Genomic DNA, 27167 nt, shown 5'->3' on the forward strand with positions numbered 1-27167 from the left:
CCTGATCCATCATCCAGTACCACCATGTGCCAGCGATTCACTCCTACACACCCCTCACCCTGACAGCCTCCTTCCAACCAACACACTGCAAACTTACAGCAAGTTATTTCATCAGATTTCCCCCACTCACACCCACCCACCCTTAACAAAGAATTTCCCTATCAAAACATACCACAATGCCATCACAGACCCATTCTTCTTACCACTATCACTGTTACCTCTGTGCTACACCCAGATAAATACACCCCACTTCAAGCACTCCCACTGTTCCTCTGTGCTGCCCTTATACTGCCCACCTCCAGCATGTAAGGATACAGAGCATGCCAGTGAGCACCCCACAAGTGTTCAGCAGAAAGGGGGATCCAGGGATCAACAAGGTGCCGAATAAAATAATTGCCCAGGCTATTGCCAGCACGACGACCTGCCCCAGTGCACCTTTCCACCGAGGAAACGGATGACTTGTCAACATGGCGAGGTGCACAGCCGTGTAACCACTGGCAGTAGCAGGAGACTTGGTGAGGATGGGGGCAATGATGAGGTAGAGCACCGCAGAGGCTATCACACAAAGGGCAATGCGCTGCAAGTACCGCAAGGTTCCCATTGCACGTTCCTGACGCCACCCCAGAAGAACGAAGAGCAGGAGGTCTAGAAGCAGGTGTAGGGTTTCGTGGTGGCATACAGGATACGTGAACAGTCGATGCACTGTGGGAGCAAAGGAAAGAATTGGATAAGAGTCATAAGTATCACAAAAAGGAGCTTTTTCGAGAAAACAATGTCCAAAATCTCATGTGTTAGGTATATCTTTTGCTGAGCAGATCAAAGCATAGTTGCAAACTAGATTTATTTTGCAAACACATTCATGGTGACTTACAAAGTAGAGGTACAACAAGATACATTATTCTTGGGTGTTGCAGTTCTTAAGTTATACATTTAGGCAATCTGTATCTCTATACAGTAGAATGTTTTCAGCAACAAAACATTGCCCACAGAGGATACTCATTCCAGTCATCACCAACAAGGGGACCACACATTGCCTGGCAGAGACCAGCTTTCCTGGAAGAGAGGATGGCAACGCTCAGAGGAGGCAAGTATTTCACCAGTTTGGGTCTATTTGACCTAAAACATTTGACCTACTCACATTTGATCGAATTTGTTTGACCTTTTGTTTGGTCTAAAATGTGGAGGGAGACTGCCCGCAACCCTGCCCCCACCCCCATTTGCCCTGAACATAATCTATACCCTTACCCACAAACACATATATTTAATTAAAGGTGACCACAAAAAGGCTAAAAACAATTATTTTTTTTAAATCGATCAAATGTTTTTAGGTCAATTATGCTAATACCATTTCACCAACTATTGGATGGTACCACAGCAGTTAGGAATCAAGCCACCACATTTCAGAGGAGGCAGCTGCTACAAGCCCACTTCGAGAATGCCAACCTATTCCTAGGAGAAGAAGAAGACAAGCCACAAACCCCTGGAGGACTGCAGGCTTCCCACTGCAGACATTGCAGCTCACGCCATGCCTTTAAACAGGATGTTGCATTGCTCAGAATTCTTTGCAGAAGAGAGACAACTGCAGAGACAGAAGGGGAAGCCTGCATACAGCACATGATTTATAACAATAACACAATCCTCTGGGTTAAGCTACATTTTGTTAACATATCTCGTGTAACTGTTTTTTGGTTGGGACGAATGGGAATGGTTCCTGAAACTTTATACAGTTATGTGGTTCTTATGCCAACTCCAAGCCCATTTTATTTGTTAAAGTGTGCAAGCCTAGTTGATTAGCCATGTAGATTGATCCCGAAAGCACGCAGATAGGGTAGATCAGCAGAGGGCCTGCCCCCTATATGCATGGCAGGTGTCGCTGATAATAGCTCTTTCCTCCAACTGAAGTCCATCTAAAGACTGGCAGATACTACAGAGGTAAAAGCCTGATCCCAAAATAACTATATATATCACAAGGCTAACAAACCAAAGCTGGAATAATAAATGAACTACCCATTGGCATGGTCAGGATAAAAACTAACATGAATAAAGCAAATACCAAGTCTGCCAGACACTGGCTGAAAAACACTGAGACTTGATGAAGAGGTGGAGCAGGTTGTTGCCAAGTGTGGTGGGAGGCCGTGAGGGAAGGAAGCCTCTTGAATACCAGATGAAAAGACTAATGGGTTTTGAATATTGAGTTTCTGGACACAAACTCCACCCCATGTTTCAACAAAAAAAAAACGAATTTTAATTTCAGGTTTAGTCTAACATTTATGTTGATAGCTCTGCCAACTATGTCCTCACAAGTATAAGGATAACATAATTCCAGCTCTCCCCTCCTGCCACTGGTTGTTGGTTGAAACACCGATCCTTTAGGTTTTTTGCATCATGCATAGAGTTTTCTAGAAATCCCCTTTCCCCTCGAGCTGAGCAATAAGGTCAAGGGTACATTCAGACTAGACCCTTGAAACCTTCAAATTATGGGAAGACGGGGGCTGCTGTTATAATTAAAAAATGAAGTTTGATGTATGGAAGGTGGTAGCATTATCGGTCTATGGACGTACAAGACCTGCGGACATAGCGAAACCAGAGCCATTATTAGGGTAGTAGCCTCAAGTCATGCTAGGGGAGGTGGCACGGTGCAAAAGAGGATTGGTTGGCAAGTGCTTGAGTGCACAAAAGGCCATGCAAGCATGATGTAAGCAACAGTCTGAGGCACAGGTATGCCCATCTACATGCCCTGTATTATGTCATGAAGGAGGGTTCAGCTACCCGAGAACCGGAACATGTACCACATGAGTTTGCAGTGAAGTACTGCTATTTGTAACGGTAAGCTCATCCTGGAGAGATGGTCTATGTCATGTGGGTGGGTTGAGCGGTACTGTACCATGCTTGGATCGTGTTGTTAAGCCATAGCCCCAAGGTCGAAAGGATATACCATTATAAAGTCTATTGTTACTGTAACCGACTAAAGGTATCATACTGACTCTTCTGCATTCTGCTCATTGTGTAAAACTGTATAAAAAGCCAGAAGTTTTTCTGTGCTCGGGGGCCTCAATTTTCGGATGCTGGTTATTAATCTGTTTCTATACAGCTGTATGGAAATAAACCTGGTCCTTCTCTTTGCTGTCTGCCTATAGAATCATTTGGTGTGAATGTTGGCATGGCTTGGATTGGGTGCATACTGTGAATGAATACATTGGTATAATAAGGTCTAATTTTGCCAATTGATGAATGTAGTGAATTGCAAAAACATATTATCCCAGATTTGAGAAAGGCAGAGGAAGGCCGAAACACGCGTTATCTAAAGGGCAACTCAATAAAACACGTATTAACACCACCTGGCGCAGTATCCTGGATCTTCATTCTTGTGTTTTGCATAGTTCATGACGGGTTTCCAGAGGCTTACCGTTAATCCAGTGAACTGCGACCTTAATTAAATTGAATCACAGGGAAGGTGGGGGTCTCCTACTCCCTCGACTTGTTTGAACATATCCCATACAAGTAAGAAAACTAGTACCACCATCAAGATTGGATTCTCAAGTCGCCAAACAGACCAGCTGTACCCCTAAGCCTGACATAGTATATAGTATATACTTTATGTAATATTACAGCTTGGCAACCAGGCAGACTGGTGAATGTACCTTTCAACAATGGCAGCATATTTAAGGAATCGAGAAGAAGAAACTAAGAATCTATTTACCAAAAAAGGTGACATAACACATGCATTTTCTAACCTAAGCAAAAGACAAGAAGATCTTCGTTCTAAATTCATACGTCTAGAAAGACTATTGAAGAAAGAAATAGACCAGTACTGGAAGGAAGTCTCCCTGGAGAATTATGTTAAAAATGATCAAGTTCCACGTGGCCTTAGAATACTTATATTTCCCAATTTTAACAATAATGAGGACAATGACTTGGCGGAAGCATGGGAAGCTAACCTCTGCAATACCTCAATGAAAATGATGGACCTATTAATCGAACATGCCACAAGAGAGCATAAAAGAGCAGTGGAGGGGATTGAAAATATTAAAAAGGAAATCACCGAGATGAAATCTAATGAAGAAACCAAAGTGAAAAATTATGAGAAAATTTATAATATTCTACAAATATACCAGGATGAAGTAAAAATTAGAAAACTAAGAAAAAGTTACCAAGATGATCGTGATTTTAAGGAGGATAGGGTCTACACCTTCCAAACAAAATACAACAGTAGCACTAAACCAACTTCCAGAAGTTCGACACCGAATACTTCTTCGGCTAGCTCAGAAGCGGACCCCGAACCAGACACGGTGGAGGTGGATACCTCACTAGGCAAACAGGACAAAGGATATATGAACCAGATTAAACGCTACAAAAAAGGGAACAGAAATCCGACACAGAAAACAGTCCGTTTTCAACTACCACCGATAGCGAATATCCCCAATGTGCCCCCAGGAAGAGAGGAAGGAGGGGGGGATACAGGCAGCGGCGGACAAGAAATCACAGCGGAAACCAAAAGACACACGAGGGCCAGTTTGAAGGAAACCAGCAAGAACAAATAAATCAGGATTTGGTCATGAATCTTTCAAAAAGACCTATCACAAGAGACGAGAGAAAATTACTGAACAAGGGATTGTCATTCGCACCAGCAAAAAGCGTACAAGAGACTGATATTCACATTGATTTGTTTAAGTTTATATGTAAACTTTCTTTGCCACGAAGGCTCCAGGAGATTAACGAGCTAAAGAAATACCGACACCGATTAGCGATGTAACTATACAAGACATTGAGAACACCTTTGTATTACAATCATTGACAGAAGAGAACTTTGAAATACGGGATTTATTACAAGAATTACTAATCAAACCAGATCTCTTGACCACCAGAGTGTTGAAAACTAAAACTCAAATCTGTCCCTCAACTATCGGATGACAATATTATAGATACATTTTTACAGAGCAGTTACGCAAGATCTATACAACCTCTCGCAACATATCATATATGATAGAAGATGCCCCACTTTGGAACCTGATAACCTGACTAAAGGAGAACGGAAGGCACTTAAGAATCTTTCAGAGGATACCTCCATAGTTATTAAAGAGGTAGATAGGGGGGCAATATTGTTATTATGGACAGAGAGGATTACCTAACTATGGCTACAAATCATTTGTCAACACCAGGATGCTACAGGTTAATCAACCTCTCAGCACATCAAGCAATATTGGCCAATATTGAAGAAGCGATAATGAGCGAGCATAGAAAAGGTTTAATTACTGATGAAGAAAGATCATGTCTGATAACCTGAAACCCAGTGACTCCAACAATGTATTTTCTACTAAAAATCCATAAAGACTATCAAAACATCCCAGAGGGTCGCCCCATCCTAAGTGGTATAGGATGGGTGACTGAAAATCTATGAATATTTAGACTATTCTGAAACCAAGAGCAAGTAAAATAAAATCCTACCTACAGGACTAGTCCAGTGTCATCAATATACTACAATCGTTTGTCTGGCAAGATTCTTTCAGACTGGCTACTCTAGATGTCAAAGCATTATATACATCGATTCAGCACAAATGGGCACTTGCCTCCATTGACTTTGCTTTCAGGAACATGGAGAGCCACATTGGTGCAGTTCTTGGTCACTAACAGTCATTGGGAAAGAACTTGTGCACTGAAAGCACCATTTGAAGCGCTTTGTTAAGCGCTTTGAAACACATTGTTTATAGGAGCTATATAAATAAACAATCATTTCAATTCAAATTCAATTCACTTCAGACAAATTGTGGCAGCGGGATACATATTTTGTAGAATTTGGTGCACTGAGAGCCACATGGGGCAGAACTGTCAAGGTGAGCCGCATGGGGCAGAAGTAGGACAACTAGCGGCATGAAAGTATGTTTTACAAAGGCAATGCTTACATTTACTGTTGAGCCAGGCCTCGTGGTTTTCTTGTAGCACAAGCAGCGTGTAACTTTGTTTTACAGTGACAATGCTGGCATATATTGTTGAGAAAAGGCCTCATGAATTTGAATGGGCTTGAAAATGCTCCTTTGCATCGTTGCCATCCTGGTTTAGAAACAAGCAGTTTATGCGTTCTTCTTCAGATCCAATTCTAAATTGTGCAGCATTTTACCAATTTTCTTTCAGAAATATATGGTCTACCCATCCCTTTTTCCCAATAAGGCAAAATGGTTGCCTCATGCTCAATAGGGTCTATTTGGGGAAAACATTTCACACCCCACTTTGAAAATATACCAGTCAACAGAGTTCTTCACTACCGGAATCATATCAAGCCCACAGTGATAGATGTTTCTAAAATCACTACTAAATATTTAATCTTTTGTAATAGTTGAGGGTCCCATCAAAGATAGACAGCATTTTGGCGCAGTTTCCCTAAATCTGCTGCCTCTGCGATTCTTAAAATAATATCTTCAGCCTTGGCTTATTTTTGTTGCTGTAACCAACTCTCCATGATTCTATCTCATCATAAGGCAGGAAGTCAGTTTCTGGCACAACCTTCTTCCATGATCGTTTGTATGTTACAGCTGTGTGCTGTCAGCATAATACTGCAGGCAAAGGTCATGGCTCAAGTAGACGGCATATAGATTTTGAACAATACCAGATATAGTGAGGGGATCTAGGGCACCCCACAATCTGAGACCTAAGGAAAGGACATAAGTTGTCAAATGAGAATCCTCCAAGCCCTCCTTTTGGAGGACTCTAATCGGCTGATCAAGCAATGTTCTGACAGGAGTCATGACCTGTGGATTGAGGACAGGCAAACTGACTCCCAGACAAAACATATGAGAGGTAACCTAGGTTAGTACTCACTACGACTGTCTGCCTCTCTTCTAGTATTGAACTGTTTACCCAAATTGTTTAGACTATGGAATTAAACTGATCTATTGTAATTAGTTTGTTAACTAGTTGCTCAGAGGTGTTGGACGCATCTTTTATCTTCTTGTCATAGAAAGCTTTTTGGCTTTTAAAACGGCTGTAAAGTATTTTGAAAAGGCATCCATATGCGCTTTCCTGTTCATTTCTTGCTGTTTTTTTCTGCATTTTTGCTGCATGGTGGTTAACACAAGTTTTCGCACTTCTCATGTGTATTGGGAGAGTTATTGGTTTGGGCTCTTCCCTTAGAGGGACAGAGATGTTAAAGAGGAATTTCTCTCAGGAACTGTATTGGCCCAATAAACAGGGCATGTATTTCTGAGCATACATCGTTCGATCAGAATTTATTTTCCAATGCATTTTACCTTTGATTTTCGGATATTTACACATGAAACTCACAGGTTGGAAACCGCCATCTTGTGATAATCTTATACATTGATCCATTCAAGTTCCCTTGCTGCAGTAAATCAGATCACCCATCCCTCAAATTGAACACGTCAAATCGATATGCTGCCCTCTTCTCATGGTGTTGGTGCACAGCGTAGCCAAACATGCCCTGTCATCAACAACGTCATCACGTTACGTAACACAAAACCTGAAGATCAACACTCACACAGTAAAATGTTATTCTCTTTCCGCAAAAAAAGAAGAAAACAACTTAAAACTTTTAAATAAATACTTAGTCAGGAAGTTACCAAGTCATTATATTTCTTAATTCAACTTAAAAAAGTTCAATACATCCAATGAAAAATTCAAACGTTTGGCACATGCAATCCGTGGAAGAACACAATGTTTACTACAAGCCATAGTTAGAATTTTTAGGCCAACTGTTACATTCCATGCAATCTTTCTGGTTGTTCATTGATGGCCAGTACTTGTATTGTGAAAGTCAAAGTTCTGTAGAGTAGAATATAATTAAATTGTGTTCCATCATCTATTTTCTATCGAAGCACATGGCGTTCCTTATGTGAGCAAAAGCCTTTTGTTGCACATCAACAACCAAAATGTTGCAATCTGCATGTCTTCATTGCATAAAGGCTGGCTTACTGGTGAGAACGAGCACCACAAATGGGCAAACTGGGGCTGCACGATTGTCCCAGAATATGGATATGACGATTCTGTTCGCAATGACTATATCGACGGGAAGATGGTTTCCATGACAAACGCACATCCATATGACAATCTAACTACATTTGGCAAACGAAAAATATATTTTAGTGCCCATTGGTAAAATAGGTAACACAATTAAGTACATTTCAATACAAAAATAACTTTCTGTATATGTTATATTTCAATTAAAAAAAATGTTCAGCCTCTGCGTCAACCTGAATATCAATGTGCCACATTTGCATACATATTATTGTAAACCCGTCAATTTTGCTTGCATTATTTGTAGACGTTCCATTTCAGCTATGTAAAATGAAGCTCCTTTTCGATCCACAGCTTTTACAAATACAAACTTGATTTTTGTCTGTTCAATTTCTATGAATTGCATTTCATCTTTTATTTCATGTTAATTGGTACATTTTATCCTTCCAATTTTAATTACAAGGTATTCAGGGACAAATTACAAAGCAACTATGTATTGTGGGCTAAAGTTTCCAAAGGCAAGCAAGGTTTCTTTTTCACCTTTATCGCATAATTGAAAAATATGATGTTCCTATTTCAAAGCTCTACAGGAAAAATACGAAAACATTTGTACTCTTCAAAACATAGTATTTTGTTTCAACTTTACTATAAATATACACATTCTTAATCAAACCAAGTTTAATTATTATATCATCAAACAAGACTACATGCGCATGCAGGAGTGTTCTGGTTTTATATCTGGTCATCGACTTTTACAATGCAAATATATTATTACTTGTTTTCACAGTCAATTTAATTTGAGTGAAATAAATAAAGACTAACTTTTTTAATCCAATTGAAACATTGTCCTATACTAAAAATTAGAATTCAATAAAATGTTCAGTGTGCTTTGAATAAAATAGTAACGGTTCATTATATAGCCCCACAACTCCCACACCGGGTAGCCATGCTAGCGTCCTCTCTATGGAGAAAGCCGTCATCCAAAGGGAGGGGAATGCACTAACGTGCTGACACCTCGGCACCAATAGGTGCTGTGACAAATCTTATGATTTCATCCCTTCTCCCAGAGCGGGGAGACCCTTTCCTTGAGGCCAGGGAGGTGAGGCCACTACCAGCTAGTCCCCATGGGGGTGGTATTAAGCGGGTGGATCTCATTGGGAAGGATTCCCCCTCTGGGATGCAGGGAGGACATCATGGGATAACGTGGTATAATCCACCCTCAACCACATTTCTCCCCCACCTTCTTTGCCTTCCTCTTATCATATAAGTTTTCCCATGTATTTATGTTACAGCAATAGTCCCACCAATATTAGGAGGAGGAAGATTAGGGCCAACTCCACTGAACCATCCCCTCAATATACAGAGACGATGAAAACTAGGACTGACTCTACTGAACTATCCCCTCAATATCACAAAGGGATGTGGGATCGCTTTATGACTATGTGCGCCATTTACCACTCTAAAAAGCTTTAAAAAATGGGTCGGCAGCAAGTGATATCTCGCCCTCAAACTTCCCACAAAGTTTGTAACAAGTATACATAAGAACATTTTTTGGTTCGGGAAGATATCTCGCGCTCACACCACACAAATTATCAGAAATTCTAATCAAATAAAATCATGTCTATCCAAAAAGTCCATCAGGGTAGTGATTCACAAAGAAAAATATTTTTAATTAGTCATAGAAGAACAACCGACACGTGTTTCGACCAACGGTTGTTTTCAAGGCCCATATATAGGTCACTGAAATTCATCAATTTGAAGTGAGGAAGATAGTTCCATATTCTCTATCTTGAGTTGACAATTCAATTTTCCAATTTTTTTACGGATGAGTCAGTTGAGACAAAATTATGTAGCTGAATGCTATACAGTTTCAATCATTTGTACACATAAAAAATGTGTGTGGTTCATTCCAAAGGTGTAATCTAATGTCTGAATTGCCAAATCATGGTCTATGCTAGTATAAAGTGCTGCAACATCCAGAGTAGCCAAAAGATAATCAGATTCCCATTTCAGATTCTTCAGAAATTGTAGAACATGTGCACTATCTCTGATGTAGGATTTCATTTTAAGAACATGAGGTTTCAGGGCTTCATCCAGATACTGTGACATGCCCTCTGTTACCCACCCTACACCACTCATAACGGGTCTGCCTGTTGGTAAAGTATCATAGGTTTTGTGTATCTTAGGTAAAAAATATAGGGTGGGCATAGTCAGTTCCGTGTTAATCAAGAAAGCCTTTTCATCATCTGTTAAGAAGCCCTTGTCATACCATAACTGTATTAATTCCAAATGTTCAAATACAATTTTCTTTGTTGGATTGGATTTCAAAGGGGTGTAACATTGTTGGGTATTTAAATGTGACATGGCCATTGTAATATAATCATTAGTATTCATCACCACAATGTTGTCCCTCTTGTCCGCTTCTTTTATAGTTATCATTTTGTCGTTCATTAAAGCCATTAAGGCTTCCGTTTCCTCTTTGCTTAAATTGGATCTGCATCGCTTTCTCTTATAGACTCCACTGTCCATATACTTATGGATATCCTTTGTGATTGCCTTATTAAATGTTTCAATTACATTCTCTGTACCCAAATGGGGAGTAAATTTCGGTTTAGGCTTCAGTTCTTTCAAATGAAGATGCCTAATATTGACACCCAATGTTTGACAAATTGTCTCTGTATCTACTGTAGTGTCTTGATTTAAATTAGTCAGAGTAGTAATATTATGAATATCAGCAATAGTATACATGCTTAGCGGATTCAAGGTGGGTTTAGGCCGAAATACTTGTACCTGAGTTGCAAAATATTTTTTTTAATTTCAATTTCCTTAGAAATTTAAAAATACCTATCTGGAAATTTACAAAACCTGTCACACAATTTACAAAACCTGTTACAAAACACCTGGTGCAAAAGAAAATCCTTTATTTAGCACAGCAATTTCTGCCTCTCAGAGGCGTTTATGCGACAAATTTATAACCAAATCACATTTCACTGATTCCCTCGTTTTTTGGTACTGGACCTGGTTAGAATGAAAAATATTTTTCTTTGAGAATCACTACACTGATGGACTTTTTGGATAGATTTTATTTGATTAGAATTTCTGATCATTTGTGTGGTGTGAGCGCGAGATATCTTCCCGAACCAAAAAATGTTGTTATGTATACTTGTTACAAATTTTGTGGGAAGTTTGAGGGCGAGATATCACTTGCTGCCGACCCATTTTTGAAAGCTTTTAGAGTGGTAAATAGCGCACATAGTCATATAGCAATCCCACATCCATTTGTGATTTGAATTTTTCGCTTTGTGCCTGCTGAAAGCCACTATTAGAGATGGCTAACTATATAAGCAACAGGGATTAAGACAGAGCTGCATTATTTGGACCTAGGGGAAGTACATCTAACCCCTTTAGAAGTAGTTACAGCGCAACAGAAACTCTTAAATAAAAATGTGTTAAATTGGAGAGACTGTCGAAAAAGAAAATCAATAAGTACTGGGAACATGCATCTTTAACAAATTATTTAGAAAATAATATCATTCCCCGAGGTTTGAGAGTATTGATATTCCCAAACTCTGACAATGATGAAGATGCTGATCTGGCAGAAAATTGGAAGAAGAATCTCAATCAGAGCTCCAAAATAATTTTAGAATTGTTGATAACACATGCCACAAGAGAATACGAGAGGGTTATAGAACAAATCAATAAAATTAAAGAGGAAATCAAGGGTATGCCAAATGCAGAAACCACCAAAGAAAAGAATTATGAGAAAATGAATTAAATTATGTGAGAATATCAAGATATTAAATTAAGAAAATTCAGAAAGTTTTTCAGAGATGACAAAGATTATAGACAACGAGTATATATTTTCCAACCCAAATATGACAATATAACACCACGATCCAGACCTAGCTCTTTTAACTCTACACCTGCCAGCTCATATCCAGAGTCAGAAGAAGATGTTAGGGAAAACACTGCAAGTAGTGATAGTACCAAGGAAGTTATTGACACCACTCATAATGGAGGGAGAAGTCTTTTAAGACAGATACAGAGACACAAGAAGGGAAACATAAGATTCACGAATCAAAAACAAGTCAGATTCACAACACCACCAACAGTATCTATACCAATACCAGGTTCCACACAAGGGGCAGGGGAGGGGGCAAGCGGAAGTGGGAGTGGAAACGCCGACGAAGATCAGGGTCGTCCTGGAATTCTAACCAGGTCCAGTACCAAAAAACAAAGAGGGAATCAGTGAAATGTGATTTGGTTATAAATTTGTCGAATAAACGCCTCTCAGAGGCAGAAATTGCTGTGTTAAATAAAGGATTTTCATTTGCACCAGGTGTTAAGACAGGTTTTGTAAATTTCCAGATAGATATTTTTAAATTTCTAAGGATATTGAAATTAAAAATAATATTTTGCAACTCAGGTACAAGTATTTCGGCCTAAGACCACCTTGAATCTGCTAAGCATGTATACTATTGCTGATATTCATAATATTACTACTCTGACCAATTTAAATCAAGACACTACAGTAGATACAGAGACAATTTGTCAAACACTGGGTGTCAATATTAGGCATCTTGATTTGAAAGAATTGAAGCCTAAATCGAAATTTACTCCCCATTTGGGTACAGAGAATGTAATTGAAACTTTTAATAAGGCAATCACAAAGGATATCCATAAGTACATGGACAGTGCAGTCTATAAGAAAAAGAGATGCAGATCCAATTTAAGCAAAGAGGAAACGGAAGCCTTAATGGCTTTAATGAACGACGAAATGATAACTATAAAAGAAGCGGACAAGGGGGGCAACATTGTGGTGATGAATACTAATGATTATGTTACAATGGCCATGTCACATTTAAATACCCCACAATGTTACACCCCTTTAAAATCCAATCCAACAAAGAAAATTGTATTTGAACATTTAGAATTAATACAGTTATGGTATGACAAGGGCTTCTTAACAGATGATGAAAAGGCTTTCTTAACTAACACGGAACCGACTATGCCCACCCTATATTTTTTACCCAAGATACACAAAACCTATGATACTTTACCAACAGGCAGACCCGTTATGAGTGGTATAGGGTGGATAACAGAGGGCATGTCACAGTATCTGGATGAAGCCCTGAAACCTCATGTTCTTAAAATGAAATCCTACATCAGAGATAGTGCACATGTTCTACAATTTTTGAAGAATCTGAAATGGGAATCAGATTATCTTTTGGCTACTCTGGATGTTGCAGCAGTTTATAGTAGCATAGACCATGATTTGGCAATTAAGACATTAGATTACACCTTTGGAATGAACCACACACATTTTTTATGTGTACAAATGATTGAAACTGTATAGCATTCAGCTACATAATTTTGTCTCAATAGACTCATCCGTAAAAAATGTGGAAAATTGAATTGTCAACTCAAGATAGAGAATACGAACTATCTTCCACACTTCGAATTTATGAATTTCAGTGACCTATATATGGGCCTTGAAGACGACCGTTGGTCGAAACATGTGTCGGCTGTTCTTCTATGACTAATTAAAAATATTTTTCTTTGAGAATCACTACACTAATGGACTTTTTGGATAGACATGATTTTATTTTATTAGAATTTCTGATCATTTATGTGGTGTGAGCGCAAGATATCTTCCAGAACCAAAACATTTTCTTATCCCCTCAAAATACTGAGACGGAGAAGAAGTTTGGAACCAGAAAGAACCCACAAGACCTTTTCATTGAGAAGTGAAGCTTTTGTGTTCCGTGAAACTTAAAAAGGGAAGAAGGACCAACAACGTTGTCAGTCCCTTCCCCGGAGGCACCCGAGCCAAGCAACCCTGCCGCAGACGGAACAGGTGAGCCTGCAGCTTCTGACCAGGGTGTGGTGGAAGAAGAGATAGCGTCCCTACCTGCTCTCAAGAAGACCGAAGATCCGAAGTTGGAAGAGGGTGAGGCTCCCGACGCGGAAGAGCGCTGCAGAAGACGGTGCAGCAGGTACGCACAGCCAGGCTCCCAGGAAGTGCCAAGTAGCTGCACATGGCAGCACCCAAACAGGAAACAAGACAGAAGAACCGCAGGAAAACGCAGAGAGGCCCGAGACCGAGGTGTGAGACCAGACGCCCATACAGATAGTATTTGGTGGCCCTGGGACATCGAAGGGGCTCAAGGAATCAATGTGAAGGAGTATGGGACCCTAGAAAGAGAAGCCAATGCAAAGGGGCCTGGGACCCTAGAAAGAGAAACCCATGTAAAGGGGTCTGGGACCCGAGAAAGAGAAACCAGTATAAAAGGGGTCTGAAACCCGAGAAAGAGAAGCCAATGTAAAGAATCCATTTAAGCCGTGCGTGGGGCCTCAAATAGCCATCTTATTTGTCGCAGTACCTGGTAAGGACGAATACCAGTTCTAGCCACCTGAGTCACTGGAGGGGGTCATCAGGGGTGTGAGAAAGGCCTGGGGAAGGGAGACATTCCCCCACCTTTGAGGAAGTGTGAAAAGAAAGCTGAACAAGCCCAGGGTGAGGGAGCCATTCACCCTATTTTGTAGAACTGCCAATTGCATGGAACTGTGCCAGACCAGAAGAAGGGAGTCATTCTTCTGGACCAAGAAGGCAGTACACTACTTTAGTTTGTTTTCAAGTGTAAGGGATAGAAGTAGGATTTTGACAGTGGACTCCATTTTCGAATATTCTCACATTTTCCTTTGTGTTTAGTTGAGGCAGGGAAACCCCTCTTAGAGGTAGGGAAAGATAGGGTTTTCTCTTATTCTTTAAAGACTAAAAGACTTTGCCGAAAAACAGGTCACTTGTGGGTCAGTCTCCTCCTTCCACACCCTTACAGCACACAGTACTGAGTTTCTGCTCAGGCTGTTGGGGAGAGGCAGCAGGGTCCCATTTTATACTGCATTTGTATAGCACCTACTGCCATTGGTATGGCCTTGAAGCTTAGTCTGAGATGTGAAGGAAGGATTTATAAAACGTGCGTGCATTTCTTGCCTGTATGAAGGTAGGTAGGGAGTGGTTAGTTCCCTAATAGCAGCCCATAGATATCAGATGTGAGGATGGTTGCCATGACAGATCGTCAAGAGAGTAGGAGAGTCAGGACACCGATTACTTGAACAGCTGTACCACATTTTTTCGTGGGACTCCACTGTATTCTATTAGTGGTGGTGATGTGTTTTTGGGGGGGTGACGTCGAACATTTTTTATTACAGATGAATGGTGGTGGGTGGAGTGTGCCATAGATGTGTTACAGTTATGTTCGAGTGCTTGACATTCCAGGGAAGCAAGACTGACACAAAGTTAGATGTGTTATTGTGGAAATTATCATCAGGCCTGACAGATCCGTTCCGTGCAGGGCCAGGTCCACCCTTGTCAACTCCACAGGCACCCCCACATTCCTTTTAGGGGTGGGTAATAGTTTGCCCAGGATATGCTCCAAATCTGTCAGGATGCTGAAGGGAAAAGCCAGGTTTGGAGAGACGTCCCGAAGAAGAGGTGATACTCAAGGTGTGGGTCCCACAGCAGTGAGAAAATTCAAGCGTGCCCAATCACAACGGTGGCGAACTTCACAGCGTGAAACCCACATCTGTCATTCTCCTGCCAGAATTGCAGCATGGTAAAGCACCACTGAGACAAAGCGTAAACTATAAAATTGCACCTGGAGCACTCTAGGAGGAGGATATGTGGGTGAGAAAGCAGAGCAGCATCAAAGCACTAAACAGGTAGCCCAATTCCTGAAACTTGTGGGCGACCAAGTGCAAGTGTGGAAAAGCCATACAGCAGCAAATTCAATTGTGAGTCCCATGCCATGGAACCTAAGGGAAGAAGATGCAAGTATGGCTCTGCAAACAACAAAATTAAATTGCGAGACTGACAATTCATGGGATCTCATCACCTCTACCCATGGGGGGGCTTCCCTTTGAGGATAGGAAGGTGTGTGCGCTATGCAACATTTCCCCTATAGGTGGCAGGACCTTGCAGGGAGAGACTACCCTCATGGGGAAAAGGAATCTAGCACTGTCATGGAACACCCTAATCCTCTTACCAGTGAGACCATGAAGTCTGCTGAGGTACAATCTGCAAGCATTACTGTATGTTATCGCAATACTCTTTCCTTTGATCCATTAAGAATTGATACCACCAAGACAAGGAAGACTAAAATAGACAAACAGTCTGATCTCAAGTCATCTTCCAAGAGCACTGTGATGAAGAAGATCAATGGAGTTATGCAAACTATTCCTTTGCCAAGTACAGAAGGTACTGGGAAGAGGTGGCCCTGAGGAGCAATGAAGAATACACAATGTACTCAAACAAAGGACTATGACATGCCGCTGGGGAGGACCCAGCTGTACGACATACAAATGGAGAAAGGACTCGCTGAGAAGCAAAGTTGGAGAAGCAGGTGAAGCAGGCGTGAAGCGTGGCAGACCCGGGAAGTTTGAACTTGGAAGCAAGAAGCTACATTGGAGAAGCAAACCTCCAGTCGGGAGGACGCCGACCACAGGTTCTTCGCAGACTGACGCATAGCGGACCTCACTGGAAGCTGGGAACTGACCAATGGTGAAGAGTCCTTAAGGAGATGGCCCAAATGATCCATCAGGGGCAGACTGGCAAAGGGGCAAATGCCCCCCAGACTGGCTGGGCTGTTGCCCAATGGGCCAGAGCTCCAAAATAGAAAAAAAAGAAATGGAAAAAGACGAAATCCTTCAAAGTCTAGTCTGCCACAAAAGAACTGAGTGCTGCACTGCTTGCTCAGATTGCATGTAAATTGGGCGAGGCATTTGGCTTGATTTCAGCAATGATTTAGATGTGCTTGGGTGGCTCCCACACATGGGACTCCACAGCGAGGGAGAGGAGAGTCTAGGCTGTAGGGACATGTTCATACCGCCCAGTGGCAATATATGCATCGAAATGACAGATCCTGTGACCGTGGATGGTAATGTGGCACCACTGCATACACCATTGGTCTGTTACAATCCACAGCAGCCAATTCATGATGCCTAGGAAGTAAGAGTCTGTATCTTATTAGAGTTTGTACTTGGTTTGAGTCTGCGCCAATGCTGCCTCAATATTCTGGCAAATTTCTTGATCACCAGTGTGCTTGCGCGTACAAAAGGAGTATAAAGGGAACTGAATAGCACCCATGGATGCTACTTATAGAGTGGGTATAGAAATGGCTGTTGGACGGTTTGTGGTACTACCTTTTGGACACAGTTGAAAAACACATATAAAGATGTAATATTCACGTATTACTTACTAGAAGACTACAAACTAAGGGGGTCATTCAGAGTTCGGTGGATTTTTTAATACTGCTGAAGAAAGTTACCAGCTCTATTGGTGGTATTCTGAAAATCCGCCCTACTCAATGTTTACAGATGGAAAGGTGGTTTTTCTGGAATTCCTCCGTGCTGAGGGGTAAAAATACAGCCCCAGAGTGACAGATTGAGAGGCCACCAAGGCCCTATTATAAGAATGAAGCTGGATGATGTTGATACCTACTGGAATATGCAGGCCAGTCCAAAACAGTTATTTTCTAACATGAGGCCTAGTGAGGGAACGAAAATGGGCCTCCCTCAACTTTGTCAAAATGGAAAGGCACTCAGCTGAAGGACAGTGTGCCTCAAAACTGTGATATTGTTAACTGTGTCCAATGGATTCCAAAAAGACATGTGGTCATGTAGATGCTGACGTTGTGTAAACTGGGAAAAGGACAATTTTGACAGATTAAAAACTGCAGCAGTACACATGGGAAAAGATACATTGAAATTCTAGGCATTTGAAAAATACATGTGCCTTACATTCAAAAAGTGAAGCTGAGTGACATAAATGACATATTTCGAAGAAAGACAAATAAACTGACATTTAAATGGAAACGCCTACTTGTTATATAAATTAACAATAGTTTCCTGTGTGAACTGTAGCCTATGGGTGAATAATACCAAAAGTTAACTTATATCTGTTAATTATAGTTAAACGGCAAAACCAGATGCAATACAAAATTTCATGTTGAACACATCTTTTCAATTTAAAATGCTATTCTGTTAGAATTATGTATGTAGTTTATTTTCCCCACTGAACTGAAAAGTCTGTGCCTCTGAAACATTGACCTCAAGACCTTTGGGCTGGGCCCACCAGGAAAAGCAGGCCTGGTTTGCAGTTTACAATATAAAGAAATATAACGAATTAGATCAGAATTGTGGAGGCTGTTGATAAGCCGTCTAGCAGAAATGACCTTTAAGTTCAGGCCTCCCCTTTAACTGTGCGTTAGCTTTGAAAAGAGACCTTTGAAGACACTTAATGGCAGGGTGGAATAACATGAGCCAAGCAGATATTCAGGTCACATGTGACCAGGGAGAAATTAAACTCAGGAGGGTTTGTTGGGAATAGGAAACCAAGACATCCCAAATGTATGCGTTGCTATTGATTAACATTGGATTCCTTTTTCCTTAAAACAGGAGAACCGTGCGTCGCAGTTAGCTCATCCATGACTCATATTAAAGATCACATAATTCCCATTAGTTCTGTATATCTCCTTTTATTCTGTGATGTATAATTTGAGATAGGAAGAAAACCTTCATCCTGACCTTCTCATAATTCAGAGGAATTTGAAAGTTTGTGAACTGATAGAATGCGCAATTAATGGATGAATAGCAAAGTTGCATATTTTTCACTATTTTGGCTCAGGAGTAATTCGCTCTTCTCGTGAAAGGCATACTGAAGTGAAATTAGTATTTCCTGATTCGCCATAAAATATAGAATTAAAATATATATATATGCTTATACAGTTATTTATAATTGCCATTAAGTGAGATTTTAGGAAAAAACAGAATGTAAAAACTTGTCATGTTGAAATAATGCATCTTCCTCCTCCCCCATTATCCAGAATACAGACCTCTAAACTCCTTACCCTAACAGCTGGGACAGAGAGACAGAAAAAAAGAGAGGAGAGCAGCCTAACAACAACATAGAGGAGGGAGAAGGAAGGTTGACACCCAGTGGAGCAGATAGGAGACCCTGGGACACTTGCTGGGGACTTCTGCCTGGAAGCTGGGAGCCCCATCTGAGAGAGAGGCCTATAATCTGGCTGGAGGGAGCTTGCTGTGAATAGAGACCAGAGGTGTGAGCTAGCTAACTATTCTTGAAAGAGGGTCTGAAATCCATCTGGCCTCTTGAGCCAAGAACAGAGGTCTCCCATGCAAGTAGATATATCCAAAACTATCAATTGTGTGAGGGGTGCTACCTGCCTTAATTCCTTTCCATTAGTGGGTCGGGGGGGGCAACACTGGGCAGACCCTGGCCATATTTTACAAAACAAAAAACCTATCAATTTAAAATGAATTGTGATGGGAACTACCTCCCTTAATCCTGTCCATTTAATTGTTGGGGGCAAAACTGTGTAGACCATTAGCACCTTTAATTAACATTAATTCAATTAATTCCCATATAGAAAAGATCACGGGATGGGTTTTGTTGGAATTCAAAACTAACAAATTTCATACCCAGTGTGTTATAGTCATCATAGCCAATAAAGTACTTGGGTGACTCTACCTGTCTGAAACCCCCGACATCCTTACAGAGGAGGGGTGTCCATAATGTCAAAATAAATAACCCTAAAACTCTGCCATTCAAGTGAATGTAGAGTGTGCAAAACAAAATTAACCATTTATGCACTTGCATCCCAAATCAGAATCCCAAAGCCCTGCATTTTATTCACATAAAAAGCCCAAAACGATTTTCCACATCGAGTGCCTTTCCCAAACTTTGCCTTTCAACTAAAAATTCCAAAAGATTTTCCCATTGAGCTCCTTTCCCAAACCTTGCCTTTCTAATAAAAAGCCAAAACGATGTTCTTACTGTGTTCCCACCTCCTTTAAATTAAGGCATCACATATACCTTATGCCTGGGGTTTGGGGTTGCTGGGAGAGAAGAGCATGGTGATAACCCAAGCAATCACTGGGCGTTGTTTAAAATGGCCTACTTGTAAATGTGCAAAGAAGCCCTATGGATGTTTTGATTTCAAGTCTTCAAATTCAACCTGTGTGTGTTGTAGTAACTGAAAGTCTATTAAGAAATACATGTCAGTCAAATGATGCCAGTAATTTGCATGTGTTATTATTGTGTTGTGCCACGGAGTTGGTGGCTGCTGTTCGGGTGCTTTGTTTCGGATTCATTGTAGAAATTTAAATAAATATACACTGTTATTTCTATACACTGGCCTGGTTTCTAGCTTGGTGATACAGAGGGTATCTGGTGAATGGTGTTATACAGGTTGGAGGCCTAACCAAATTTGAATCTGCTAAGCGCTTTATTGTGCGACACCTTGATCGGGGGACGTGCCCCCACCAGAGAAGAGTTAACAGGAGTCACAGGAGACCCGGTAGGGTGGAAGGTAAAAGGAGTCAAAGATGATGCCAAGGTTTCTGGCTTCGGATGGAGAAGGGGGAGAGCCCATAGAGGGAGGCCAAGTGATGGGAAGAAAGAGAGGAGTTCCTATGAGAAGGACCTCAGTCTTTCTGGTGTTGAGGCAGAGATGAGTGGAGGAACACCAGGACTGGATGGTAGAAAGGCAGTTAGGGACGATGGAGAAAGGAGAGGATCAGATGGACGTTTGAAGAAGAGTTGTGTGTCATGGCCACAGGCCCAGAACACAAAAACCACACCATCTAATGATGGGGGCAATGGGTCACTTGACTTACTTACTTCCCTTTGGGACCAGTAAAGACAGAGGTCCTGGCTGGACTCAGTCCTGGCGCTTTTGGCCCCAGGCTCATATGGAGATGTGAGCAGGAACACTTTATTTCAGTGCAGGAGTGTTTTTATTTTACAAGAACTTTCCAGGAGCTGAACACCTTTATTCCAAAGAACATCCTCATGTGCTGACTCATCTGGTGTGGCAGGGTGTGGCAGGCAGGCTGAATCTGGTGGGCATGGCTTCAGAAGCTCATAAGCTGCTCCATCCTTAAGGCCGGTGCTTCGCGTTACTGTGCACTCACGTGCAACGTGACGCTCACCGCCGCTTGGACCAGTTTATCAGGCATTCTCCTGCATACTCACCTCCAGGAAACTGGTGCTTCATCGCTTCATCTGCAGACTCATCTCCTGACATCCAGTGATCTTGATCCCGGCGCCGTAGCACCAAGCTCCACATCCACAAACTCGAACCCTGTGAAGAAAAAGAAAGACAAGGTTAGAACATCCGTCCTAGGCCCGCACCGCATTTGAACCCTGCGCGCCCCCTAGTTAACAACTTACCAGCTACTGTACCGCTGCAGCTTCGTTCCTCGTTCCCTCCGGCTGCCGCCTCGAGCTCTGCAGCTTCTAACCGGCCGGCAACATCAACAGCTAGGGAAGATAGCAAACGAGAAATCATCAAACGTGGAACGGACAGCAATACAAGACAACAAACTTTACAATACAACAAAAACAGACGAGAAAAGAGAAAGGCAAACACGAACACTTACCTGAAGTATAGTGGCTTAGTCGCAGTAGGACTGGACTACCACGTGCAAGGGACCAGTGAAGGAACTCGGTCCAGACCATACATACGCCCCTGCCGAAAGCAGCAGGAGGGAGTGCTCGCCAAAACTAAATCAACAGGTGAGCTTTCCAGGGACAGCGCATCCCACGGGTACCACGGTTTGGGAGATGGGGTCTGGAAGGGGATCAGGCGCACAAGCTGGCATACTCACGCCCCCTATTCTCCACGCATGTTCAGTCCCTAGCAGCATCACCTATTACCACCAGTCACCACATTAGCGCAGAGGGCAAAGTCGGACCTGAGCAACCTCACTCCCAAGAGGGCTGCAACCGAGCCCCAATGCCTCCGCAGAGACCAGGTGAGCCTAACAGAACGCAAAGCCTCTTAGAATCTCTGCCTGGGCATTATGGAAACTTCTGAAATGGACCAGTTGGCCCGATTACTGGGAGAGTTATGGGCTGAAGTTCATGCTTCAAGACAGGAAACCAATGCCCTAAGGAGGGACCTAATTGTGAACCGGGAGCGGACAGATGAACTAGCAAGGCAAATGCTCCAGGCACAGGCAGGCCAGGTCCCACTGCCGGGGTATGCCCCTCCTGCCGCGCCTCCACAGCCCACACCAGTACAGGTGGTTCTTCCAGGGGAGGTTCCCCTGGCCCCGCCAGAACGCTTCACAGGTGATCCGAATAAGTACGCCGTCTTTATGAATCAATTTCGCCTACATTTCTTGTGCAGACCTGGGGCATTCCCTATCCTACATTTGTAAACTCCCCTCTTGCACCCAACATTCTTCATTCTGAAATTGGCCCCATTATCATTTCTGATCATGCCCCTGTGCTTACTGTCCTGTAATGGGATCCCTTGCCTTTCCATTCATCCAGATGGAGATTTAATTCCATTTTACTGAATGACCCAGATTGTATCCAACAAATGAATATATTTATTACTTAATTATTTACCTTTAATAATCCCCTTTATACATCTATACAGAACAATTAAGCCACACTGCATGGATTAATTATACGCTATACATCCTTTAAGAAAAAACAAAATTTACAGATCTCCCAAGACCTCATTTGCTCCATCAAGTCATTAGAACAGGCGTACTTCAACAATCCCAAAGAAGACTCTTTCAAATCCCTTCTTTCAAAATGTATAGAGTTTAACAAATATAGCACACATAAAGCCTGTTGCTCTTTATTAAGATCCAAAGCATAATTTTATGATGGATCCAATAAATCGGGTAAATTATTAGCCGCTCATCTAAAAAGGAAAAAAAATGTTATAACTTCAGTAATTAACCAACAAAATATCAGAGTTTCTAATTTGAAACAAATGAATGATGCATTTTTTTTAGTTTTACTCCCAACTTTACTTGACAGAGCAAACAATTCTTAACGATAATATTCTTAAATATCTCTGCTCTAATAAAAAGATCACGGAACATCCAATAGACCTTTCATTCCTTGATAACCCAATTTCGTTGCAAGAAATACATAAAGCTATTTTAGATCTTAAAATCATTAAAGACCATGGACCAGATGGTTTTCCTATACAATTTTATTGTTCCTTTTCATCCCTACTATCTCCTAAACTTCTCGAACTCTACAACATTTTCTTTCCTCAGGCTCGAGCACAGGTTCTTTTGGAGAAGCCAAAACCAGACAAAGACCCCTCTTTGGTTAAAAATTACTGTCCCATCTCACTAATGAATTTGAATTCCAAAATCTTAGCCAAAATAATTGCCTGCCGTCTGGACGGTATTATGCATAAACTAATTAAGGATAATCAAACTGGCTTCATTAAAGGAAGGTTTGCCTCATCTAATACAAGAATTCTTTTCAACACTCTTATTCATGCGCAATATTCTACTGATCCTCTTTTCCTCCTTGTTCTAGATGCTGAAAAAGCTTTTAATAGAGTCTCTATGCCTTTTCTTTTTCAATACCTCTTATGGCATGAGTTCAGCCCCACCTTTATCAAATTAGTGTCACTACTATAATCATCTCCCCCAACCAGAATTTCTATCCATAACACCTTCACTAAAACATTTCCCATCTCACGAGACACTAGACAGGGCTGTTCTCTGTCCCCACTCCTTTTTGTTTTAGCTTTAGAACCTTTACTCCAAAGTATAATCAATGATAGCATTAAAAGGTATCACGATTAAAGATTTTACTTTTAAATTCACTGCTTATGCGGACGATATTCTACTTTACTTATCAGATCCCAACTTTTCCCTCCCAGCACTTAGGTCTACCATAAATCTATTTGCTTTTGTCTCTTGATATAAATTGAATTTTGACAAATCTGAAATTGTGCCCCTTACAAATTCATGTACATTAGCAAACACACCTCTTTTTAGAATGAAGTGGTGTACTTCATCTGTTAAATACCTAGGGATCCCTATCGCTAATAACCTCTAGACCACCCTAAACCTAACCCAGAATATGATTATTGATAACATTAACTCATCTATTAATCACTGGTCTCCTTTGTTCTCTCTTGATCGGGCAGACTAGATTATTAAAATGACTCTTGGTCCCATAATTCTCTATCATTTCTCCATGATACCAGTACTACTCCCAAATTATTTCTTTAAAAAAAATTGAAAAAAATTCTAGTTCAATTCCTGTGGAAAGATAAATCCACCAACATTCCTCTTAATAAGTTGAAATCCAGTAAACCTTCTGGTGGAGTGAGTTTTCCAGACTTCCTTAAATACCAGAAATCCTTTTTATTAGGACAAATTACCTAATGTTTAACTTCAGAACCCCATATTTATTAACACCCCTTCATGGATTATTTTGGAATCAAAACTCATTACTCCTTTGTCCTTTACTCACTTTCTAAAAACATCCTCATGGCCTGGAATCAAAAAAACCTCCCCTTCTATATTCCTTCAAACAAGTATGGAATCCCTTAATTACAACATGTGATAATAGACAAGATATCTCCGGCGCCTTCTTGTGGTTTAATAAAGTTTTTTTATCACAAACCCAAACATGGCATCCTACATAAATGGTACTCAGCCAAAGTTTTCCTAGTCTCACATATATTTAAGAATAATACTCTCATACCTTTCCAAGACCTCAGTACTCATTTCAATTTGAATGAATCAGATTTTAAAACTTATTCCACTTTCACTGAACTTATTGTTAAAGCTATTCTTCATTATACACATAAAATTACCTCAAAATATTTAAAAATAATTGTGTACTCTCAATCCACCAAAGCATCCAAATTCTATTACATTCTCAATCAGCCCACTGATACTACTGTTAAACTCTAACATGTGGGAATCTGATTGGAACTTACAAATCACTCAAGAAATGTGGACGAAGATATGGCTACAATGCTTTTCCACCTCTGTTGCAGCAAATCTCACTAAATCGCACTACTTCATATTACATAGAGCCTATCTTACGCCGCAAAGGGTTGCCAAAATATCTAACTCCAGTCAAAGTGTATGCTGGTCCTGCCAATCTTCTCCTGCAGATTTCATTCATTCAATATTTAACTGTAATTTTGTTTTTACATTTTGGACTCGTATATGGAAATGCTTACAAAAAATCTTTTCGTTTCAGGAGCCTCTCACATTATGTAATGTCATGATTGGAGCTGTAGGAAATCCCTATAGGTCACATATTACTTTGTCTGATGTATTTAATGTTCTGGCATATATTGCCTTCCATCTCATTGTGTCCAACTGGAAAAATGCTCGAAAATTAACTTATACATTTATGGTGGAACTCCGTTTGCTCTTTTCACAGAATTGGAAAAACGCATGCTTTATCAACAAAAACTAACTAAATTTCTTGCCAAATTTAATGTCTTTAATGGTTAACATAAAATGCTGCTTTTATTGCCTTTACTGCTCTTCCCTCTTCCTAGTCTTCCCTTAACGTGTCATGTCTGTCTTCCCCTGTTTGTCCTGAACCATGGTATGGTTTTACTTAATATTTTTATGACGTTCATTATATCTAATATTGTATCCATTTAACTACAGCATCATCAATTATAACAACTATGTTGTACCTCACTTTTCATGCAACGTGCTGTTATGTCTACTTAATTATTCTTAACTTTCAATACAAATATATTAACTTTCAAAAAGTGTACATATTAAAAAAAAATTAGGAAAACATAGGATTTGGACTAGAATATACACGAATGAATAGGGCTAGAGTTAATATATGTGTGTGCATGAAGATGATCAGTGTATATGGTTGAACAAAGATAGGCTTTTAAGATTTAGAATTTCTTATATAATAGCAAAGTGGTTTTGGACTGACATTGCCAGTGGGGACAGCATTAGAATGGTTGTGATAACATCTTTTAAAAACATGCATTATTAATACAGAGTTTTAAGAGCAGGAGCTCAGTGCGGCTCTCATTCAAATAGTGCCTCAGTGAACTGGCTTCCGTTTTTAAGTTTCTTTAATGAGATGTATGAGTCTGGTGTTTTTTGATTAAGGAAAGTAACAGTTGAAGGGATTTTAGATTGGATGGTTTTTCTTTAAAAGAAGGGATTTGATTTGTGTTCTATGTTATGCTGAGGTTATGCCTGTGGGCCCCTTTCATTGATATGTATGGGATTGTGGGGTATATGGACCCCTGTTTTTTTTTTATTTGGTGGGAGTTTATATTTCTGAATATTTTTGTTTTGGTTGAAAGTTATGTATGATTAACCAAATTGTGAGAAAATCTTTTCACACTAGAATTTGTCCCCTTTCATTGCACATATATGGATCAGATTGGCCCCATTAGATCATTCTTTAAATTACACAAGCCACTTTGTTTTTTAGGGTTGTATCAGCTCTTTGGCATTTTAGGGCTATGAAAAACACTTTGCAGGCCCTGATCACAGACATTATATTAACACACATTAGCCCCCCTCCACAGTTTTCTATCCCATTTAAACATTGCATGTACCCTTATTAGCAATAGATGGGGAAATCTCAAAGACACACTATAGTGTGCACAGGGCAGTCACACAGATAAGTCAGAAAGGCATGTTGATCAATAAAAGAAAACCATTTAAAAGAAGAAAGTGTAGGTATATTGTTGAATAGAAATTTGAAAAGGGGAAGGTGCCCTGCCCAATGGTATTCCAACACACAATGAATGAGCACAGGCAGGTGCTTCATACCATGTGTTAAATAGCACAGAAATGACTGCAACAACTGGAAGAGCTCTTGGATGTGCCAGTACATTATCAAAAAAGAGAGCAGATGCACATCGCTCACAATAAGAAGGCAAGGAAGTAAGTAGAAGAGAGAAATGAGAAAAAGATTGAGGAAGGAGGGGAGAGAGATGGTGGTGAGAAAGAAACAGGCATGGAAGGCAAAGAGAAAGAAATGGAGGAAGAGAGTAAGGGTGAGACGGGGAGCCTCATTACAAGTTTGCCGGTCTGGTAGTAACGGCGCCGGAAAACTACGAGTTCTACTCGCGAGTGCCTTTCTGCTCACCAGGTTTGACCTGGCAGGCGTACCAGCACCCACGAGCAGAGCATGTCAGATGCGCTGGCAGCATTCACAAATAATTATTACCAGCACCCGGCAATGGGGGATGTACCGGGTCTGCAGGGGCTGGAAAGCCCCGGTACATCCCCATTGCTGGGTGCGTTTAAAAAAACAAATCAGGCAGCAGCCGTGCCGGTATTTACCGGCACGGCTACCGCCGTAATCGTAATGAGACCCGGAGACTATAGAAAAGGGACAT

At 40.8% G+C, this 27167-nt stretch overlaps 1 protein-coding gene across 7 annotated transcripts in view; it reads right to left on the reverse strand.

The window, feature by feature from the left end:
- Positions 1-27167, reverse strand: part of RHBDD3 (rhomboid domain containing 3) — a 266057-nt gene that overhangs the window by 122939 nt on the left and 115951 nt on the right. For all 7 annotated transcript variants that reach the window (XM_069619257.1, XM_069619256.1, XM_069619255.1 and 4 more), the window contains one exon: positions 316-702. In XM_069619257.1, the coding sequence (XP_069475358.1) occupies positions 316-702 (387 nt within the window). The remainder of the gene's footprint in view (positions 1-315; positions 703-27167) is intronic.

Source organism: Ambystoma mexicanum, chromosome 10 (genome assembly GCF_040938575.1).
Source record: "Ambystoma mexicanum isolate Mex_15411 chromosome 10, UKY_AmexF1_1, whole genome shotgun sequence".
Classification (NCBI taxonomy): Eukaryota; Metazoa; Chordata; class Amphibia; order Caudata; family Ambystomatidae; genus Ambystoma; species Ambystoma mexicanum.